At 38.7% G+C, this 18,281-nt stretch overlaps 5 protein-coding genes and 1 long non-coding RNA gene across 8 annotated transcripts; 3 read left to right on the top strand and 3 right to left on the bottom strand.

The window, feature by feature from the left end:
• The first annotated feature begins 857 nt into the window (after nt 1–857).
• On the top strand, nt 858–1,667 carry LOC132612466 (uncharacterized). Its single transcript, XM_060326652.1, has 2 exons — nt 858–1,225; nt 1,322–1,667. The coding sequence occupies exons 1-2, from the start codon at nt 858–860 to the stop codon at nt 1,665–1,667; spliced, it is 714 nt and encodes a 237-aa protein (XP_060182635.1).
• A 1,517-nt stretch (nt 1,668–3,184) lies between these two features.
• LOC132612450 (putative expansin-B2) lies at nt 3,185–5,038 on the bottom strand. Its single transcript, XM_060326651.1, has 3 exons — nt 4,730–5,038; nt 3,649–3,668; nt 3,185–3,509 (listed from the first exon to the last, which is right to left on the bottom strand). Exons 1-3 carry the CDS (start codon nt 5,036–5,038, stop codon nt 3,185–3,187), a joined length of 654 nt encoding a protein of 217 aa, XP_060182634.1.
• Nucleotides 5,039–5,697: 659 nt separating this feature from the next.
• Nucleotides 5,698–6,903, bottom strand: LOC132612434 (uncharacterized). Its single transcript, XM_060326649.1, has 2 exons — nt 6,754–6,903; nt 5,698–6,705 (listed from the first exon to the last, which is right to left on the bottom strand). The coding sequence occupies exons 1-2, from the start codon at nt 6,901–6,903 to the stop codon at nt 5,698–5,700; spliced, it is 1,158 nt and encodes a 385-aa protein (XP_060182632.1).
• An 87-nt stretch (nt 6,904–6,990) lies between these two features.
• On the bottom strand, nt 6,991–8,536 carry LOC132612418 (uncharacterized). The gene is made up of 3 exons (XM_060326648.1): nt 8,006–8,536; nt 7,737–7,955; nt 6,991–7,581 (listed from the first exon to the last, which is right to left on the bottom strand). The coding sequence occupies exons 1-3, from the start codon at nt 8,534–8,536 to the stop codon at nt 6,991–6,993; spliced, it is 1,341 nt and encodes a 446-aa protein (XP_060182631.1).
• A 287-nt stretch (nt 8,537–8,823) lies between these two features.
• LOC132636047 (uncharacterized) lies at nt 8,824–11,748 on the top strand. Its single transcript, XR_009580926.1, has 2 exons — nt 8,824–10,408; nt 11,334–11,748. It is a non-coding gene; the product is annotated as an uncharacterized LOC132636047 (long non-coding RNA).
• A 221-nt stretch (nt 11,749–11,969) lies between these two features.
• On the top strand, nt 11,970–16,921 carry LOC132636031 (uncharacterized). Of its 3 annotated transcripts, XM_060352702.1 has the most exons (3): nt 11,970–13,565; nt 15,529–15,581; nt 16,507–16,921. In XM_060352702.1, the coding sequence occupies exons 1-2, from the start codon at nt 12,122–12,124 to the stop codon at nt 15,531–15,533; spliced, it is 1,449 nt and encodes a 482-aa protein (XP_060208685.1). In that variant the 5' UTR covers nt 11,970–12,121; the 3' UTR covers nt 15,534–15,581; nt 16,507–16,921. The 3 variants fall into 3 exon arrangements, with proteins under 3 accessions (XP_060208685.1, XP_060208670.1, XP_060208677.1); XM_060352687.1 differs by lacking the exon at nt 15,529–15,581; XM_060352694.1 differs by having other exon boundaries at nt 15,529–16,921.
• The last annotated feature ends 1,360 nt before the right edge of the window (nt 16,922–18,281 follow it).

Here is an 18,281-nt window from a genome sequence, read left to right as displayed (position 1 = left end):
TACCATATAACGCAACAAATTATTGCGCCATGCAACTTTACGTCAAATCAAGTACGGATGGACAGTAGAATCTACTGAAAAATCAGTGCAATTATTGACTTGTTTAATGCAGAAAATTCCTGCGTTATACAAGGCCCTATAACGCAAGTAATTTCCTGCCCTAAAGGACTTAACTAAGTCATTACAGTTAAGTTATTTAACGCAGTAATTTACTGTGCTAAGGGTACTTTGGTACCACTTTTTTCTTGGGATATTTTGGTTCATTTCTTTTTTTTTTTTGGGTCATTTAGGTTGTGTACTCTGGCTCCCCTTCATTGGGCTTTCTCTCTATTTCCTCCGGTTACTCTCTTGATTTTTTGACATCTAACACTTACTAAATCACAAGGCAACGGGAGGGAATGGAGAGAAGGCTCACTGGAGCCAGATCCATTTCAGATCGGAGGGAGCTGGCAGTACTTAACACTTTGTGACATCAATAATCTTTCTTATTGATTTGGCTAATATACTAAGGGGTTGTTTGGTTCTCGACTAAATTATTTCGAGATTATACTTTTTGGACTAACTTATTTCACTTGAGAGTTGGTATAAAATAATAAAAAACTTGATAAAATAAAGTGGATATTTTAGAATTAAGTTGGAGATCAAATTTATACTTTGTTTGGTTGAAGGTATAAATTTACTTTCAATCAAACAGAATATAACTTTAATTTAATAATGAGAAGATCACGTCAAGGGTGAACTGCTGGTCAGCTACTCTGTTATCATACTCAGGCAGACTCCAGTTGATCAACTCTGTCTTATTTGGCATGCAAATAAATTGGGCACAGATCTTTGTATTGCCCAAAATGGTGATAAAAATGATTGAAGTTGTCTGTAGGTCCGTTCTATGGGCTGGAAATCGTGTGATCTCAAAAAAGGCCTTAGTTTCATGGGAGAGAGTCTGTCAACCAAAAGCAGCAGGAGGATTAAATGTTATGAACTCGAGGCTGTGGAATGAGGTAGCTATTTTGAAGCAACTCTGGGCTATATCACTGAAAAAAGACTCTCTCTGGATCAGGTGGGTCCACTATTACTATATTAAACAGAGATATTTGGAGAATATGGACATACCCAAGACTGTAGCTTGGGTAGTTAGGAAAATCATTGCCAGCAAAGACTATCTGATGACTCTGAACTCTATCCAAGGCACACTACAACAAAGACTATCTAGCATGGAGAAGAATGGGTGTTTCCAGATCAAGAAGGCTTATATCAATATGATGCCCATATATCCAAGGGCACCAAGGAAGAGTATCAGTGTGCAAGCTTAAATTCATCCCAGATACAAGTTCAACTTGTGGTTAGCTATACAGAAAAGGCTAGCTACAATTGACAGACTACAGAAGTTTGGCATTGATGCTCCTGAAGACTCTGTCTTCTGTAGTAGTTTTGATCACTTGTTATTCACCTACTCATACACCAGCAACATTTGGGCTAGACTGCTGAAATGGTTGGGGCATACTAGAGTAATTAGTAACTGGCAGGAAGAAATAGAATGGATAAGCAGAATGGCTAGAAGGAAAACATGGAGGGGCCTCTATTACATATTGTACTTTTTCCATGATGCTTTACTGCATTTGGCATCTGAGAAATTCCATGAGATTCCAAGGTGCAAGACTGGAAACTGAGAAGATATACAGAGAGATTGTTTTGCACATCCATATCAGAGGAAGGAAACTAGCTACCTGACAAGCTGCTTTACTTACTTTGAATTGTTTTCCTTAGCTAAGTTTTCTGTTTTGATGTGATCTGTATGTATTAGGGATGACTTTAGGACCTACATATTCTTGTATAGGTTTCCTAGATTAGATTGAAGTTATATTTTGGAGGCAGTTTGGTCTGCAACTGTCTGGATATATAATGATCACTTTTTGATTAATAGAAATGTATGTTCAATACAAAAAAAAAAAATATAAATTTAATGTCAAACTTAATCCTAAGGTATCCCACCTTATTTCATAAACCAAAAGGCCCCTAACAATTGCTTACGGTATCCAGGAGTGAATTTGTTTCATCTTTTTTACATGAGATGCATTAACTTTTATTACTCCCTCCGAACCATATGCATGGTGTTTTTAGCTTATACACACACCTCTTAAGAAATTCACCCACTCATAAAAAGGCGGAAATTATTTTCATTAGATTACCTTTAATTAAAATTTGCGTTTTTCTAAATTGACATAATGTATATTGGAATTTGCAGTATTAGATGACTAAAACGAGCAGTTAACCAAACATTCTAAGCATATGTACCTTGAAAAAATAGTACTCCCTCAATTCCAATATCAATGAATTTCTAGCACTTCTTTTTTGTGATTCAAAATAAATGAATTTTCAAAGTTCAAAGATTTATTAATTTTTTTTTCTATCAAAATTACCCATATCTTTAATGACTAGCTCTAGTTTTAAGAAAAATTTGCAAAGAAGCAAAGATGTAATAATGACAAATTACCTTTTAACTAATATCTTTAATTAATTTGTCTTAAGAGGTATACCACACCACAAAAATTCATTATTTCAAAATGCAGGGAGTACATATGAAGTACAATTAAATATGTTTATTGGCCGTGTAAAACTCACTTATCTAAATAAGGGAAAATATTTTTTAAAAAAATTAATAAAATCAATATATTTTTAGTTATGTAAAAAACAATTTATCTAAATAAGGGAAAAGAGCATTTTTGAACCAATAAAGTAACAATAGAGGCATTTTCGACACAATAAAGTAACTATAGGAGCATTTTTTAACCAAACTATCAACCGGGGCATCTTTGTTCAATTTTGCATAGTTTAAGGACATTTTGTAAAAAACCATTTATCTAAGTAAGGGAAAAGAGCATTTTTGAACCAATAAAGTAACAATAGGGGCATTTTTGACACAATAAAGTAACTATAGGAGCATTTTTTAACCAAACTATCAACCGGGGCATCTTTGTTCAATTTCACATAGTTTAAGGACATTTTTTACCCTTTTCCGAAGCTAAAAACACCATGTAATATGAAACGCATGAAGTATACACTACCCATACATATAGGTCGTCTATCTCACATATGTTATATAGCATCGTTACATACAACTTCATGTTGAAATTACTTGTCCAATGACTTTGAATCTTTTTACTCATAAATAAAATATAATATTTTATCAAAAGTTGACAAGTGAACGATAGGATTTGCCAGGTGCCCAATCCACTGGAATCACATCATCTGCAACAAGTGTCTTCTTGGAATCCAAAGTAGTCAGCCTAATTGAAAATGGAGGTTTTATTTGTGGAGGCAATTCAATTTTCCAGTTTGCACCCCATGATTGTTTCATTTGTAGCCACTGATCTGAGCTAGTGGCTCGAAGTTCTACAGAATTAAGGTCTCCTTCTCCATTTTGAAACTCAATCACACAGCTAAAATAGCTAGGATTAGAGCCTTGGTCGATCTGGAATGTCACTGTTGTTTGTGGATAATTGCAGGGGACTCTGTAAATGATTTATCACAAAAAATCATCATTTTAAAACAAAAAGTATGTAGAATGGCATAGTATACGTTAGGTTTATATGAAGGGAGATTTGGTTTTGTAGTACATTACGAATGTTATTTTGGTTTTACACAAGAGACCTTTGCAAGGTCATTTTTCTCTAATTCAAATTGTAAGTGAGCATAACAAATCATTTAGTTATAAAAATACAAAATTTCTATGTAACCAAAATAGGGTGATGAATTTCATGTGTTGTCACCCAAATTTTAATAACAACATATCCAGTATAGTCTCATAAGTGGGGTCTAGAGAAGGTGGATACACAAAGAACTTAGCACTAACTTTGTGGTGTAGAGAGGTTGTTTCTGATGTCACCCAACTTTCAAGTGTTTGCAATTTAAGTCACTAACCTTGTAATGAAAAAATAAACCAACTTTGTGTACAGTTATATGTGGGGTTAATTTCACAGATGGCATGCCTAGTGATACTAATTTCTACTTAATAAACAAGAAATTAGACAAGATTTTACATGTGCTCTCTTTTTATTTCTTCCCTTTTAACACTCTTGTATCGATGAAAGGGTCATCATACCCTTATGTTTTTATCTTATCATATATATATGGTTTTATTCACTTTACAACCTGCATAGTATAGCTCTAGAAGAAACAATTTTTTTTTTTTGGCAATAAAATGTGAATTACTATCATACCAGAAAAATCAATTTTACACCTAAACAGCACTCATATCCCTTACAATTGCTTGGAATTAGTAAGCCTCAGAATCTAAGTACATAATGAATCTATGGGATGACAAAACTTCCTACCTTTCTTTGATGTCCTATATATATATTTAATCTATCTGTAACTCCTCTTTGTATCCGTTGTACTAAGAATTTCCCCAGTACATTTTGTCCTTTGAAGATTTTTTGGTTCCTTGCAGTCCAGATGTGGTATATGGTGGCTCCATACGCAGCTGCAACGACCTCCTTTTTTAACTTACTCCACCTCTTCTTCTTTATGTGCTGCAAAGTCTCATGCGCCTAAGTTTGTTGTATTTTCATCCCCAACCAGTTCTGTACTTCCATCCATACACTCTTTGTCCATTCACAGTTGTAGAACACATGTGCTGCATCCTTTATTGAATTCCCATCACACATCTCACACTCTATTGTATCACAGTGTAATCCCATCCCATGAATCCGTCCTTAGTTAGCAATTTTACCTGTGTTGCTAACCATAGTATGAATCTATGTTTAGGCAGTGCTAGTTTAGTCCATATGAGATTAGCTGTTGGCTCTTTTGCTCCATCTCCTATTAGTTCCTCGTAGCCTCCCACTACTGAGTATTTCCCTGATGAATTTAAGCAGTAGTGGTCATCTGAATACCAAGATATCATTCTATGCTTCATTTTATGCAGTGTCCTCCAGTACCAACTGCTGTCATTTGGTGGTACATATGTCCAGAAATCCTCATCATTGTGCATATAAATCCCATGAACCCACATTACCCATAGCAGATCAGATTTTTCCATTATCCACCAAATAAGATTCCCCACAGATGCTATATTCCACACCTTACACCCCTTAATATTCAGTCCTCCAAGATTCTTTGGTTTGCATATTTTCTCCCATGCTACTAGATTTATCTTCAGAATTTCCCCATAAGAACTCTCTGCATAGTTTATCAATTTCCCTTACTACACTTTGGGGCAGTATGAACACTGCCCCCCCCCCCCCCCCCCCCCCCCAAAAAAAAAAAAAAAATTATGCACAGAGAAGAGGACAGAGTCTGCCAGCATAAGACAAATGTCTATGTGTTGCAGCTCTTATTCTTTCAGTTATCTTCATACACAACTGGTGACACTCAAGTTTGTTCCAATTCTTCGATGATAATGGTAATCCCAAGTATCTAATGGGAAATGATCCTAACGTAAAACCTATAAGACTTAGTAGCTTCTCTTTCGTTTCTTCTTCCACGCCTGCTATGAATATGTTGGACTTGTCTGTGTTTGCAATCAGGCCTGTTGTTGTTGAAAAGTGTTGTAATGCTTCCATAACTCTTTGCACTGAGGTTTCATTGGCTTTGCAAAAGATCATCAGGTCATCTGCAAAAGCCAAATGTATTAGTTTCTGCCCTTTGCACATAGGATGGAATCTGAAGTTTGGTAGGTTACCCATTTTATTCAGCACTCTAGACAGGTACTCCATGACTAGGACAAAGAGCAAGGGGGAAATGGGGGTCCCCTTGCCTAAGTCCCCTCTTCCCCTCAAAGTACCCATAACTGGTCCCATTAACCTTGATAGAGAACTTAGTGGTTGTCACACACATCATTATTAGCTTCACAAATTTACCAGGGAACTCAAACCCATGCAGCATCTCCTCCAGGAACTCCCATTTGACCATATCATATGCCTTTCTTAAGTCAATTTTCATGAGGCATCTAGGAGTTTTTTTCCTATTGTAATGCCTCATGAGATCATGACATATCAGTACATTGTGAACTAAAGATCTACCACTATAAAAAGGAGCTTGAGTGTCATTCACAAGAGTAGACAACACCAATTTCAATATTTTGCATAACATTTTTAATATGCATTTATAGATCACATTGCAACATGCAATGGGTCTAAAATGACCAGCAATCTCTGGGTTTTTCACCTTTGGTATCAATGCTATGCTAGTAGCATTCAGCTGTTGCAACAACTTCCCTGTGCGTAAGGTTTCTAAAATGGCATATGTGAACTCCTTGCAAATTATAGGCCAAGTATCTCTAAAGAACCCACTCCCAAAACCATCGGGACCTGGACTCTTATTTATATTAATCCCAAACAGTGCCAGCTTCACCTCTTCCCAGGTGTAAGGCTTCAATAATCCAACCTGTTGATCAGTTATCAGTATATGACCATACCTTAAGAAGCCTAAGTATACCTTCTGTTTTGTTCCACCTGTTTCACCCAACATTTGTTTGTAGAATCTAACAAATATATCAACAATGACCACAGGATCATGTTGCATTTGTTGATTTTTATCCTTCAACTGGTAAATAGATTCCTTCAATTTCTTTTGCTTCAGTACTGTATAGAAATACCTAGTATTATCATCCCCAAGTTTCACCCATGTTGCTTTGCTTCTTTGTATTAACATTATCTCAGCCAAGTAACTAGACCTTGTAAATTTCCTGCCTAGTTCTTTCTCTGTCTATTGAAGGTCACAATCCATTAGAGTCAGTTGCAGCTTTGTTTGCACCTCTAGCAAATTTATTCTATCCACTTTTACTTCATTCAGTATATTACTAAAAGTTGCTGAATGTAATTTCCTTAATTCACCCTTCAAAAGTTTCATTTTCCTTACTATCTGGTACATTTTACACCCTGCAATCTGCTTTTGCCACCCCATTTCAACTATCCTCTTAAACTCATTATGAGAGCTCCAAGCATTACAGTACTTGAAAGCCTTCTTTTGTTTAGTATATGCTTGCACTGATTACACATAGACAGGACTATGGTCACTGATACCTTCTGGGAGGAACTGCACTTTACAACTCTCCATTTTGTCCATCCATTCACCATTTACCAAAACCCGGTCAAGTTTTGAGAATGCCCTACTTGCATCCCCTTTATCATGCCAAGTATAGTTGCAGCCAGTTCTTGGAAGTTCAGTAAAACCACAATGGTCCAAGCAATGTTGAAAATCCACTACCTCAGATAATGTAACAACATTCCCACCTATTCTGTCCTCACTATGCAGGACAGAGTTAAAATATCCAAGTATCATCCAAGCCATGGTGTTATTATCATGCACTTGGCATATGTACTCCCATAATTCTTTCATTTGCTCTCTGGTATTATATGAATAAAAAAATGTAACCAAGTACTGCACTTGCAAAGGAATGTACAACACCTGGCAAGTAATTGCTTGTGCATTCTCACTACATTGTGTCACTTTATAAGTATCACCTTTCCACACCATCCATATTCTCCCATTATAATGAGAAGAATGGTTTGCACAGTACTCCCATCCCCCAAACATCTTCTCAGCCATCCACTTTATTCTATTTACTTTTATTTTTGTTTCCTAAAGTCCAATCAAATCCACATTCAGATCCTCACAAAGGAGTTTTACCTCCTTCTGTTTTGAGAGGCCATTAAGACCTCTCACATTCCAACTTGGAGCATTAACCATCCCCTCTAGGGACAGTTTTACTACTACTCCCTCCAGGTATTTTCCACCTGCTGCTGATGCTTATCATTAGTACTTGTCTGCAATGGTTTAAAGGTGTTAGACATCCTAACACTTTCCTTTCTAGCTGCACTAGAAATGGTTGCACCCTTATATTTTTTAGCCCTGTTCTGGTGGTGGTGTTTTGTGTTCTGAGCTTGGCCCCCAGTATTCCCGTCAACACCAGTTACCTTAGAACCATTTCTCTTTGCAGGTGCAGCTTTCTTATGCTCCTCAGTGTTTAGAACATTTGGTGCAGGTGTTGTTAGTCTTGTTCTACAATCATTTGAACAGTTTCCACTTCTTCATCCTTCTTCTCTGGTGCTTGTGCAAGTGCAACATGTTCTGTCTTTTTGTTCTTCCTACAACTGTCACTCTCATGCCCATATTTGTGGCAATGAGCACAAATTGAAGGTCTCCAATCATATATGACTCTTTGTGTTACCACATTCCCTTTTTCATTCCTAAACAGGACTTTATCAGGAAACTCTTCTCCTACTTTAACTTCGACTAACAATCTTGCAAAGTTGAGTCCCAACTTCCTCTCAGTCTGCTTGCCTACCATTAATGGCTTCCCAATCAGGCTTCCTATTTTGCTTAATCCTCTAGGGCTCCAGTATTTGAAGTCCAATCCTGGGAGTTTTATCCAGATTGGAACTGAGTGCAATTCTTCTCTAATGAATTCCATGTTTGGTAACCATGCTTTGACAATAAATGGTTTGTTGTTAAAGTGGTAAACACCAGCTTGAACAACTTTATTTTTCCCCTCTTCACTATCAAATCTTACCAACATAATTCCATTCTTCATCATTACTACTTTGTTTATGCCAATCTTCCCCCAAATTCTCTGGATATACCCATTCAATACTACAAAAGGGGGGTGGGAACCTAGCACATAGCAAACCACTGCATTTTTCCAATACTCGATTTCTGAACTTATATCATCCACTTCTATATCCCCAATTAGTTGGTCTCCAATTGTTACATCCTATATTTTCATACATTGGGACGTTTTAAACTAAAAGTGACAAGTTAAAGACAAGACTATCTTAAGATACGAAGTAGAAATTTTAACTTCCGGTTTCGTTTCGGATCACAATTTGTCTACAATTTTCGTTTGGCATGGAAGTGTTAATGGAAAATTGGGATTAAACTAATCACACTTGGATTAATAAGTGGGATTGGGAAGACAAAACAAAAAAAAAAAACAGCCCACTTTTAGGCCATGCTTGGCCGTGCATTTCAATGCCTTGGTCAAGGAATCTTGACCCAAAATTAGTGTGATCCACATGTCCAAGGCATGGAGGGGACAAAGAGACAAAAAAAATCTGTCCACTCCACACTTTCACAACTCATTACAACATTCCAAAGTGTAGAACACTTAGAGAGAGAAAGAGAGACTCACGGCTAGAGCTAGCCGAAAATGGTGAAGAAAAATTGATCCAAAAATTTCAGTTTCTCAAGCAATTTAACTCCATTGAAGGTATATTAACGTGTAGCATCCATTGATATAGCAAGAACAAGTGTTAAAAAAAAAATCCAAGAAGTGAAAGTGAAGGCTAGCCGATTGAAGTGTAGTTTCAAGGTAAGAGTTGATAATTTTTTTCATGTGTTGTATGACGATTTGAATGTATAGTTCATGCATGTTGTTGTTGGATTGTTGTTGTAGTTGAAGTAAAGAGTTAGCCGTGAGTGAGGTGAAGTCATGATTGATTTCATTTTGCATGTATTGTTGATGAATTGAATATGTATCAACATAGGCAAATGAACAAAGATTTGTAGAAGTTTGGTTGTGATGTTGTATGTTGGATATGGGACTGTTTTTTTTTTTTTTTTTTTTTTTCTTGAAATGAAAATGAGCCGTGAGTTGAAGGTTCTAATGAAGTCATGCTTTATCTTCTTGAACATGTATTGGAAATGGATTGAATGTATTGTAGTTGGATAAACGGATGAAAATCACGAAATTGTGGGAAGGGTGTTGTAGCCGTGTAAAAAGGGACTGTTTTAGGGGAGATTTAGGGACTGTTTTGTGTCACATTTGGATTGTTGTTGTTATGGACATTGTGGTGCATTGTATGCATGTTGAATATGTGAATTGAGGTGTTAAAGAAATGAATTATGATGAAGTGTATAGGCAGTCCAAAACTGTGGACAGTTTTGATGTTAGAAGTGAATTTGTGTGTGTTGAATGTTGATTCTTGTTGCAAACGTTTAGTGAAAGTAAAGTGCATTGATTCAAGCTGAAACTGAAATGATGGTGGGCTGTTATAAGAATGGAAATGATGCTAAAACAGTTCCCAAAATCATGAAAGTAATGTCATTAAACGTGTTGTTGTTGTTGCAAGTTAAAACTGGAAAATTGCTAAGTGAGAATGGAAATGCTATGTGTGTTGTTTAGCCATGTGTATGAAACAGTTTTGAATGGTGTATGGACTGCCCAAGTTCCCTAAGTCATGTTTAAACAAGTCTTGATTAATATATGAAAGAACGATTAGCAATGTTAGCTTGTAACGCTAGTTGGTTTGAATGCGAACGAAACGTCGTTTAATTGTTAGAAAGGAATTGTGAGTGTCACAATACGTATTGAATGCCCTTGTAGACTAATTGTAGTTCTTCACATCTTGATATAGGATAAGTGTTTTTGGGCAGCAAGTACAAGTTAGAATACAACTAAACGCAAAAGGTATGTAAAGCCTATTCCTTCTTCTTTTGGCATGTCCTAGACGTAAGTGTGAAACGATATGAACCTTGGGGTAGATTCTATTCTCTAGTTTCATGTACGACTTATGATTCTATATTTCATTAAGGTTATTGTCATGTGCCTACAATATGATTGACTAATGAATAATGCATGAAAGTTCCTATACTTAAAGAATTGCACAACTAGAGACATACTTGACTTTCACAAGCTATACCATGTTGAAGCGATATACGTACATGAAATCTGAAACGTTTCTTGTAATAGTTTGTATGAGACTTAAGATGAACTGAATATGAATATTATTTTTACACTTTAGAGCTGGTTAGTTGCTTATCCACTGAGTCTCAAAAAGATGAATTGCATATATGTGGTTGCTATTTATTCTGCTCGTGCTTACCGCTATATCCTTCACTGAGTCCCGGGCCAGGACACGTTCTCGTGCGCATATTTACTATATTAATCACCGAGTCCCTCACTAAAGGGCCGGGACACGTTATATATCTATGTATATGATGATATGATGACATGATGATATGGAGATGGTGGCCAGGAGGGCATATTCCCTATTACCGAGTCCCTTATTAAAGGGCCGGGACACGTCTATGTTTATGTTTATGATGCTATGATTTTAATTACCGAGTCCCTCATTAAAGGGCCGGGACACGTTATATATGTTATATACAGAATGATTTTGCAACTTTGATTACAAAACTCTATAACGATATTGATATGAGAATGATACAGATGAAATATGTCCAAAGGCAAGTTTTATGAATTTCTGATTGCTGCATTGGGTCCTACATACTTTGTCTCCTTATGAGTCTATTACTACATTTCATGCTTTACATGCTCAGTACATATTCCGTACTGACCCCCTTTCTTCGGGGGGCTGCGTTCATGCCCGCAGGTACAGACGCTCGTTTCGGAGATCCGCCAGCTTAGGACACTATTTCGGCTATTTTGGACTGCTCCTTTGTTCCGGAGCTAGCTTGTGGTATAACTCCCTTATGTTGTATTCGTAGGTGTTTATTTGGGTATGGCGGGGCCCTGTCCCGCCACATAATACGGTCATTACTCTTAGAGGTCTGTGGACATCGGTGTGGGTCTGCTTGTAGTTGTTGATGCGTTTTATGTCTATGACTTATGTTTGGGGCGTACCCATTCGTAATGGCAGCCTTGTCGGCTCGCACATGTATATGTTGTTCTGTTGGCCCTGTGTGGCCTTTGTTGGAATTTGCTGTGTACAGGGTTATTTTGGATAGTCCGAAAAACAAAGGAAACTCTGCCGAAATTTTCTTTGAAAATCTTATAAATTTGAAACACCGCCTTGTCGGCTTCTGTTATATACCTGGATGTGTTTGATATAATCTAAGGCAGCGTTTGATATTTGTGTCAGTATAAGTCATCTGTTTGCCGCCCGGATTTGTGATTGTGTTCGGGTGCCCAATTCGGGCACTTGTCACGGCCCACGGGGTTGGGTCGTGACAGAAGTGGTATCAGAGCGGTCTTTCCTCGGAGTGTCTACAGACTGTGTCTAGTAGAGTCTTGTTTATCGGTGTGTTGTGCACCACATCTATAAACAGGAAGCTACAGGACATTTAGGGCGTTTCCTTTCTTGAAATCTTAGATCGTGCGATAGAGCTGTGCTATTAGGATGACTCTGTTCTGATCAGTTGTTGTGTTTTTCTTTCAGTGATGCCTCCGAAAAAGGCAACGGCTGCCCAGAAGAAAAAGGGCGTGGTAGGAGAGACCAGTCGGGCTCAGAAGGGTACTCGGACCCTTGCTCAGATGATGCGTGATATTGCGTCCCGGCCAGCAGACTCTGCTATGTCTTCATCATCAGAGGAGTCTGGAGCAGCATCACCATTAGCTCCAGAGGCTCCAGCTCCCGCGCCTCCAGCTCCTGAGCCAGGGGCGGAGGATAGGACATTGAGGGAGGCCGTACAGTTGTTGACTACTTTGGTAGCGGGACAGGTTCGCAGACGCGGGCAGAGAGATGATGATGATGATGACAGGCGTGATAGCCTGAGGGTTCGTGACTTTTTGACATGCCGTCCCCCAGAGTTTTACGGATCTAAGCCCGAGGAGGACCCCCACGACTTCATTCGGGGAGTGCGGCGCTCATTGGATTTGGTCAGGGCTTCAGAGACCGAGTCCGTTGAGTTAGCCTCACACAGATTACGAGATGTTGCTGCCAATTGGTATGAGTCTTGGGAGCTGTCCAGAGGTGAGGGGGCTTCCCCAGCTACTTGGGATGAGTTTGTGACTGCTTTTCTCCGCCACTTTCTGCCCCCGGAGTTACGGCGGGCACGGGTTGATAAATTTTTACAGTTGCGGCAGAACGGCCGGAGTGTTCGCGAGTATAACCTGGAGTTTGATTCTTTGGCTCGATATGCCCCTGCTATAGTAGCGGATATGGCTGACCGTATGCACCGGTATGTGATAGGATTGGACCGCTACTTGATTGACGGTTGCATGGCGATGGCGTCACAGACAGATATGGATATCGCCCGGTTACAGGCCCATGCCCAGGGTATGGAGGACCGATACAGGGCTGATTATGCTGGTAGGGATCAATCGGGCAGAGATCATGATAGGAGACCGCCCAAGCGGGCCAGGTCAGCTGGGTATTCTGGTGAGTTTCGGGGCGGGCAGCCCCAACAGCAGCATAATAGCTACCCTTCTCAGCCGGCACGGAGTGAACCTCCACGATTCACTGGTAGGAGGTTTGATAGCACAGGGTATTCAGAAGCTGGTCAAAGCTCCATGACTTCAGGTTTCCAGATGCACAAGGATTCAGGCCAGACGAGGCCATCTATACCACAGTGCCCTCGATGTGGCAGGCGCCATCTGGGGGAATGCCGCCGCATTACTGGTGCTTGTTTCTCTTGCGGCCGTCAAGGCCATACCATGAGGGAGTGTCGATTTGGGGGTGGTGCAGATGGTGCAGCTCAGCCTACGGGGTCAGTTGCTGGTTCTTCTTCTTCAGTTGCCATGCGTCCTATGGGACAAGGTATTCCGACACCAGCAGGCCGTGGCAGAGGCCGTGGAGGGGCTTCTAGTTCTGGCGGTCCTTCAAACCGCTTATATGCTTTAGCTAGCAGACAGGATCAGGAAGCGTCGCCGAATGTTGTTACAGGTATATTATCGATTTCCTCCCAAGATGTATATGCATTGATAGATCCAGGCTCCACACTGTCATATATTTTTCCCTTTGTTGTTAAAAAAAAAAAGAATAGGGATAAATTATGTCGAGTTTATAGTAAAAAGGAGTAGTAGTATGAATAAGATGAGAATACAGAGGAAAATGAATTGTGACGGATGCAAATGTATTGGTAAGACAGGCTGTGAGGTTGTGAAGGATAAGATTGACTAGGAAGGGTGAAAGGTTAAGTATGCTTAGGCAACACTAATGTAACATTCGAGGACGAATGTTCTAAAGGGGGAAAGAATGTTACATCCTATATTTTCATACATTGGGACGTTTTAAACTAAAAGTGACAAGTTAAAGACAAGACTATCTTAAGATACGAAGTAGAAATTTTAACTTCCGGTTTCGTTTCGGATCACAATTTGTCTACAATTTTCGTTTGGCATGGAAGTGTTAATGGAAAATTGGGATTAAACTAATCACACTTGGATTAATAAGTGGGATTGGGAAGACAAAACAAAAAAAAAAACAGCCCACTTTTAGGCCATGCTTGGCCGTGCATTTCAATGCCTTGGTCAAGGAATCTTGACCCAAAATTAGTGTGATCCACATGTCCAAGGCATGGAGGGGACAAAGAGACAAAAAAAATCTGTCCACTCCACACTTTCACAACTCATTACAACATTCCAAAGTGTAGAACACTTAGAGAGAGAAAGAGAGACTCACGGCTAGAGCTAGCCGAAAATGGTGAAGAAAAATTGATCCAAAAATTTCAGTTTCTCAAGCAATTTAACTCCATTGAAGGTATATTAACGTGTAGCATCCATTGATATAGCAAGAACAAGTGTTAAAAAAAAAATCCAAGAAGTGAAAGTGAAGGCTAGCCGATTGAAGTGTAGTTTCAAGGTAAGAGTTGATAATTTTTTTCATGTGTTGTATGACGATTTGAATGTATAGTTCATGCATGTTGTTGTTGGATTGTTGTTGTAGTTGAAGTAAAGAGTTAGCCGTGAGTGAGGTGAAGTCATGATTGATTTCATTTTGCATGTATTGTTGATGAATTGAATATGTATCAACATAGGCAAATGAACAAAGATTTGTAGAAGTTTGGTTGTGATGTTGTATGTTGGATATGGGACTGTTTTTTTTTTTTTTTTTTTTTTTCTTGAAATGAAAATGAGCCGTGAGTTGAAGGTTCTAATGAAGTCATGCTTTATCTTCTTGAACATGTATTGGAAATGGATTGAATGTATTGTAGTTGGATAAACGGATGAAAATCACGAAATTGTGGGAAGGGTGTTGTAGCCGTGTAAAAAGGGACTGTTTTAGGGGAGATTTAGGGACTGTTTTGTGTCACATTTGGATTGTTGTTGTTATGGACATTGTGGTGCATTGTATGCATGTTGAATATGTGAATTGAGGTGTTAAAGAAATGAATTATGATGAAGTGTATAGGCAGTCCAAAACTGTGGACAGTTTTGATGTTAGAAGTGAATTTGTGTGTGTTGAATGTTGATTCTTGTTGCAAACGTTTAGTGAAAGTAAAGTGCATTGATTCAAGCTGAAACTGAAATGATGGTGGGCTGTTATAAGAATGGAAATGATGCTAAAACAGTTCCCAAAATCATGAAAGTAATGTCATTAAACGTGTTGTTGTTGTTGCAAGTTAAAACTGGAAAATTGCTAAGTGAGAATGGAAATGCTATGTGTGTTGTTTAGCCATGTGTATGAAACAGTTTTGAATGGTGTATGGACTGCCCAAGTTCCCTAAGTCATGTTTAAACAAGTCTTGATTAATATATGAAAGAACGATTAGCAATGTTAGCTTGTAACGCTAGTTGGTTTGAATGCGAACGAAACGTCGTTTAATTGTTAGAAAGGAATTGTGAGTGTCACAATACGTATTGAATGCCCTTGTAGACTAATTGTAGTTCTTCACATCTTGATATAGGATAAGTGTTTTTGGGCAGCAAGTACAAGTTAGAATACAACTAAACGCAAAAGGTATGTAAAGCCTATTCCTTCTTCTTTTGGCATGTCCTAGACGTAAGTGTGAAACGATATGAACCTTGGGGTAGATTCTATTCTCTAGTTTCATGTACGACTTATGATTCTATATTTCATTAAGGTTATTGTCATGTGCCTACAATATGATTGACTAATGAATAATGCATGAAAGTTCCTATACTTAAAGAATTGCACAACTAGAGACATACTTGACTTTCACAAGCTATACCATGTTGAAGCGATATACGTACATGAAATCTGAAACGTTTCTTGTAATAGTTTGTATGAGACTTAAGATGAACTGAATATGAATATTATTTTTACACTTTAGAGCTGGTTAGTTGCTTATCCACTGAGTCTCAAAAAGATGAATTGCATATATGTGGTTGCTATTTATTCTGCTCGTGCTTACCGCTATATCCTTCACTGAGTCCCGGGCCAGGACACGTTCTCGTGCGCATATTTACTATATTAATCACCGAGTCCCTCACTAAAGGGCCGGGACACGTTATATATCTATGTATATGATGATATGATGACATGATGATATGGAGATGGTGGCCAGGAGGGCATATTCCCTATTACCGAGTCCCTTATTAAAGGGCCGGGACACGTCTATGTTTATGTTTATGATGCTATGATTTTAATTACCGAGTCCCTCATTAAAGGGCCGGGACACGTTATATATGTTATATACAGAATGATTTTGCAACTTTGATTACAAAACTCTATAACGATATTGATATGAGAATGATACAGATGAAATATGTCCAAAGGCAAGTTTTATGAATTTCTGATTGCTGCATTGGGTCCTACATACTTTGTCTCCTTATGAGTCTATTACTACATTTCATGCTTTACATGCTCAGTACATATTCCGTACTGACCCCCTTTCTTCGGGGGGCTGCGTTCATGCCCGCAGGTACAGACGCTCGTTTCGGAGATCCGCCAGCTTAGGACACTATTTCGGCTATTTTGGACTGCTCCTTTGTTCCGGAGCTAGCTTGTGGTATAACTCCCTTATGTTGTATTCGTAGGTGTTTATTTGGGTATGGCGGGGCCCTGTCCCGCCACATAATACGGTCATTACTCTTAGAGGTCTGTGGACATCGGTGTGGGTCTGCTTGTAGTTGTTGATGCGTTTTATGTCTATGACTTATGTTTGGGGCGTACCCATTCGTAATGGCAGCCTTGTCGGCTCGCACATGTATATGTTGTTCTGTTGGCCCTGTGTGGCCTTTGTTGGAATTTGCTGTGTACAGGGTTATTTTGGATAGTCCGAAAAACAAAGGAAACTCTGCCGAAATTTTCTTTGAAAATCTTATAAATTTGAAACACCGCCTTGTCGGCTTCTGTTATATACCTGGATGTGTTTGATATAATCTAAGGCAGCGTTTGATATTTGTGTCAGTATAAGTCATCTGTTTGCCGCCCGGATTTGTGATTGTGTTCGGGTGCCCAATTCGGGCACTTGTCACGGCCCACGGGGTTGGGTCGTGACACCAATACTATCAAGGTCGACATACTCTAATTTAAATCCAGCATTCGACAATTTCGAAATATCAAAGCTATCCCATATGGTTTTAGTATCAGTTTGCTTACCCTTATTCTTCTCGTGTTCCTCAACTTCAACTGCCTAGGATGTACGTTGTTGACTTGCCGACTTTTGTGTAACTACTTCCCATTCTCCTATCCTCTCCTTTGTCGGTGTTTTTGGTTTCACTGGCAATTGGACACTTCGATCTAGTGATTTAGACCCGCTTTGCCATGGTTTCTTTGTCCCAGTTGCCATCGAGTTCATTTCTCTAACTTGCGCATTGCTTGTTTTCACCTTAGTTGATGGACCATCCACGATTTCAGTGACTACTCATGTTCTATAGTTTGCCGTTGCCGGTCCCGTCCCTCGTACGGGTGTTTCCACCTAGTTTGTTGGCTAAGATCTCTTCCCCATAGAGAGGCGCACGTTTAGCTAACATGCACCAAGAAACAAAAATTGTTTATGTAAATTGTAGTGTACTTATAATTGTTTGAATATGAATAGAGGCTGTTTTGAAATTTAATTATAGGACCTCATGCTTATTATATTGTATATCTAGTTAATTAACACAATAAGTTGTCTCAGTGTGATTTACAAGTCACGAGATTGAGCAGTGAAAGCAACTACTAATGCTCTTGTATTAGGGCAGACTGTCTACATCACACCTCTTGAGGTGAGGCCTTTCCCCTGACGTAAATAACAAAAATTTGAACGCCCTTTACCGCCGGAGCAAAGGACTGACTTACCTAAGGGTGTTCAATTTATATGATATTTTTCGTTTCTCGAAAATTAAACTATTTGAACTTTGACTAAAATTTTAAAATATATTTTTCATCACATTTACATGAGAAGAATTGCAACTTCTAGTATATTTTGTATAATTTTTTAATATATAATTTGTAATTTTAAAATACGGAAAAGGGCCAAAATTACTCCTGAACTTTGGAAAATAGTTCATCCATACCCTTCGTTATACTTTAGGGACAATTATACCCTTACCGTTATACTATGGGGTCAATTATACTTATGTCTAACAGCTGCCACGGGGCATCATCCCAGCCCTTCAAAATTATTTTCCCCTCAAATAATTTTTTACCCACTAAAAGAACCCAACCCGACCCAAATTGTTTTTTTCCAGCCAAACTGATACGGACCCAACC

The sequence above is a fragment of the Lycium barbarum genome, chromosome 1 (assembly GCF_019175385.1).
Source record: "Lycium barbarum isolate Lr01 chromosome 1, ASM1917538v2, whole genome shotgun sequence".
In the NCBI taxonomy this organism is placed as follows: domain Eukaryota; kingdom Viridiplantae; phylum Streptophyta; class Magnoliopsida; order Solanales; family Solanaceae; genus Lycium; species Lycium barbarum.
This window is presented reverse-complemented; position numbering and strand designations above follow the sequence as displayed.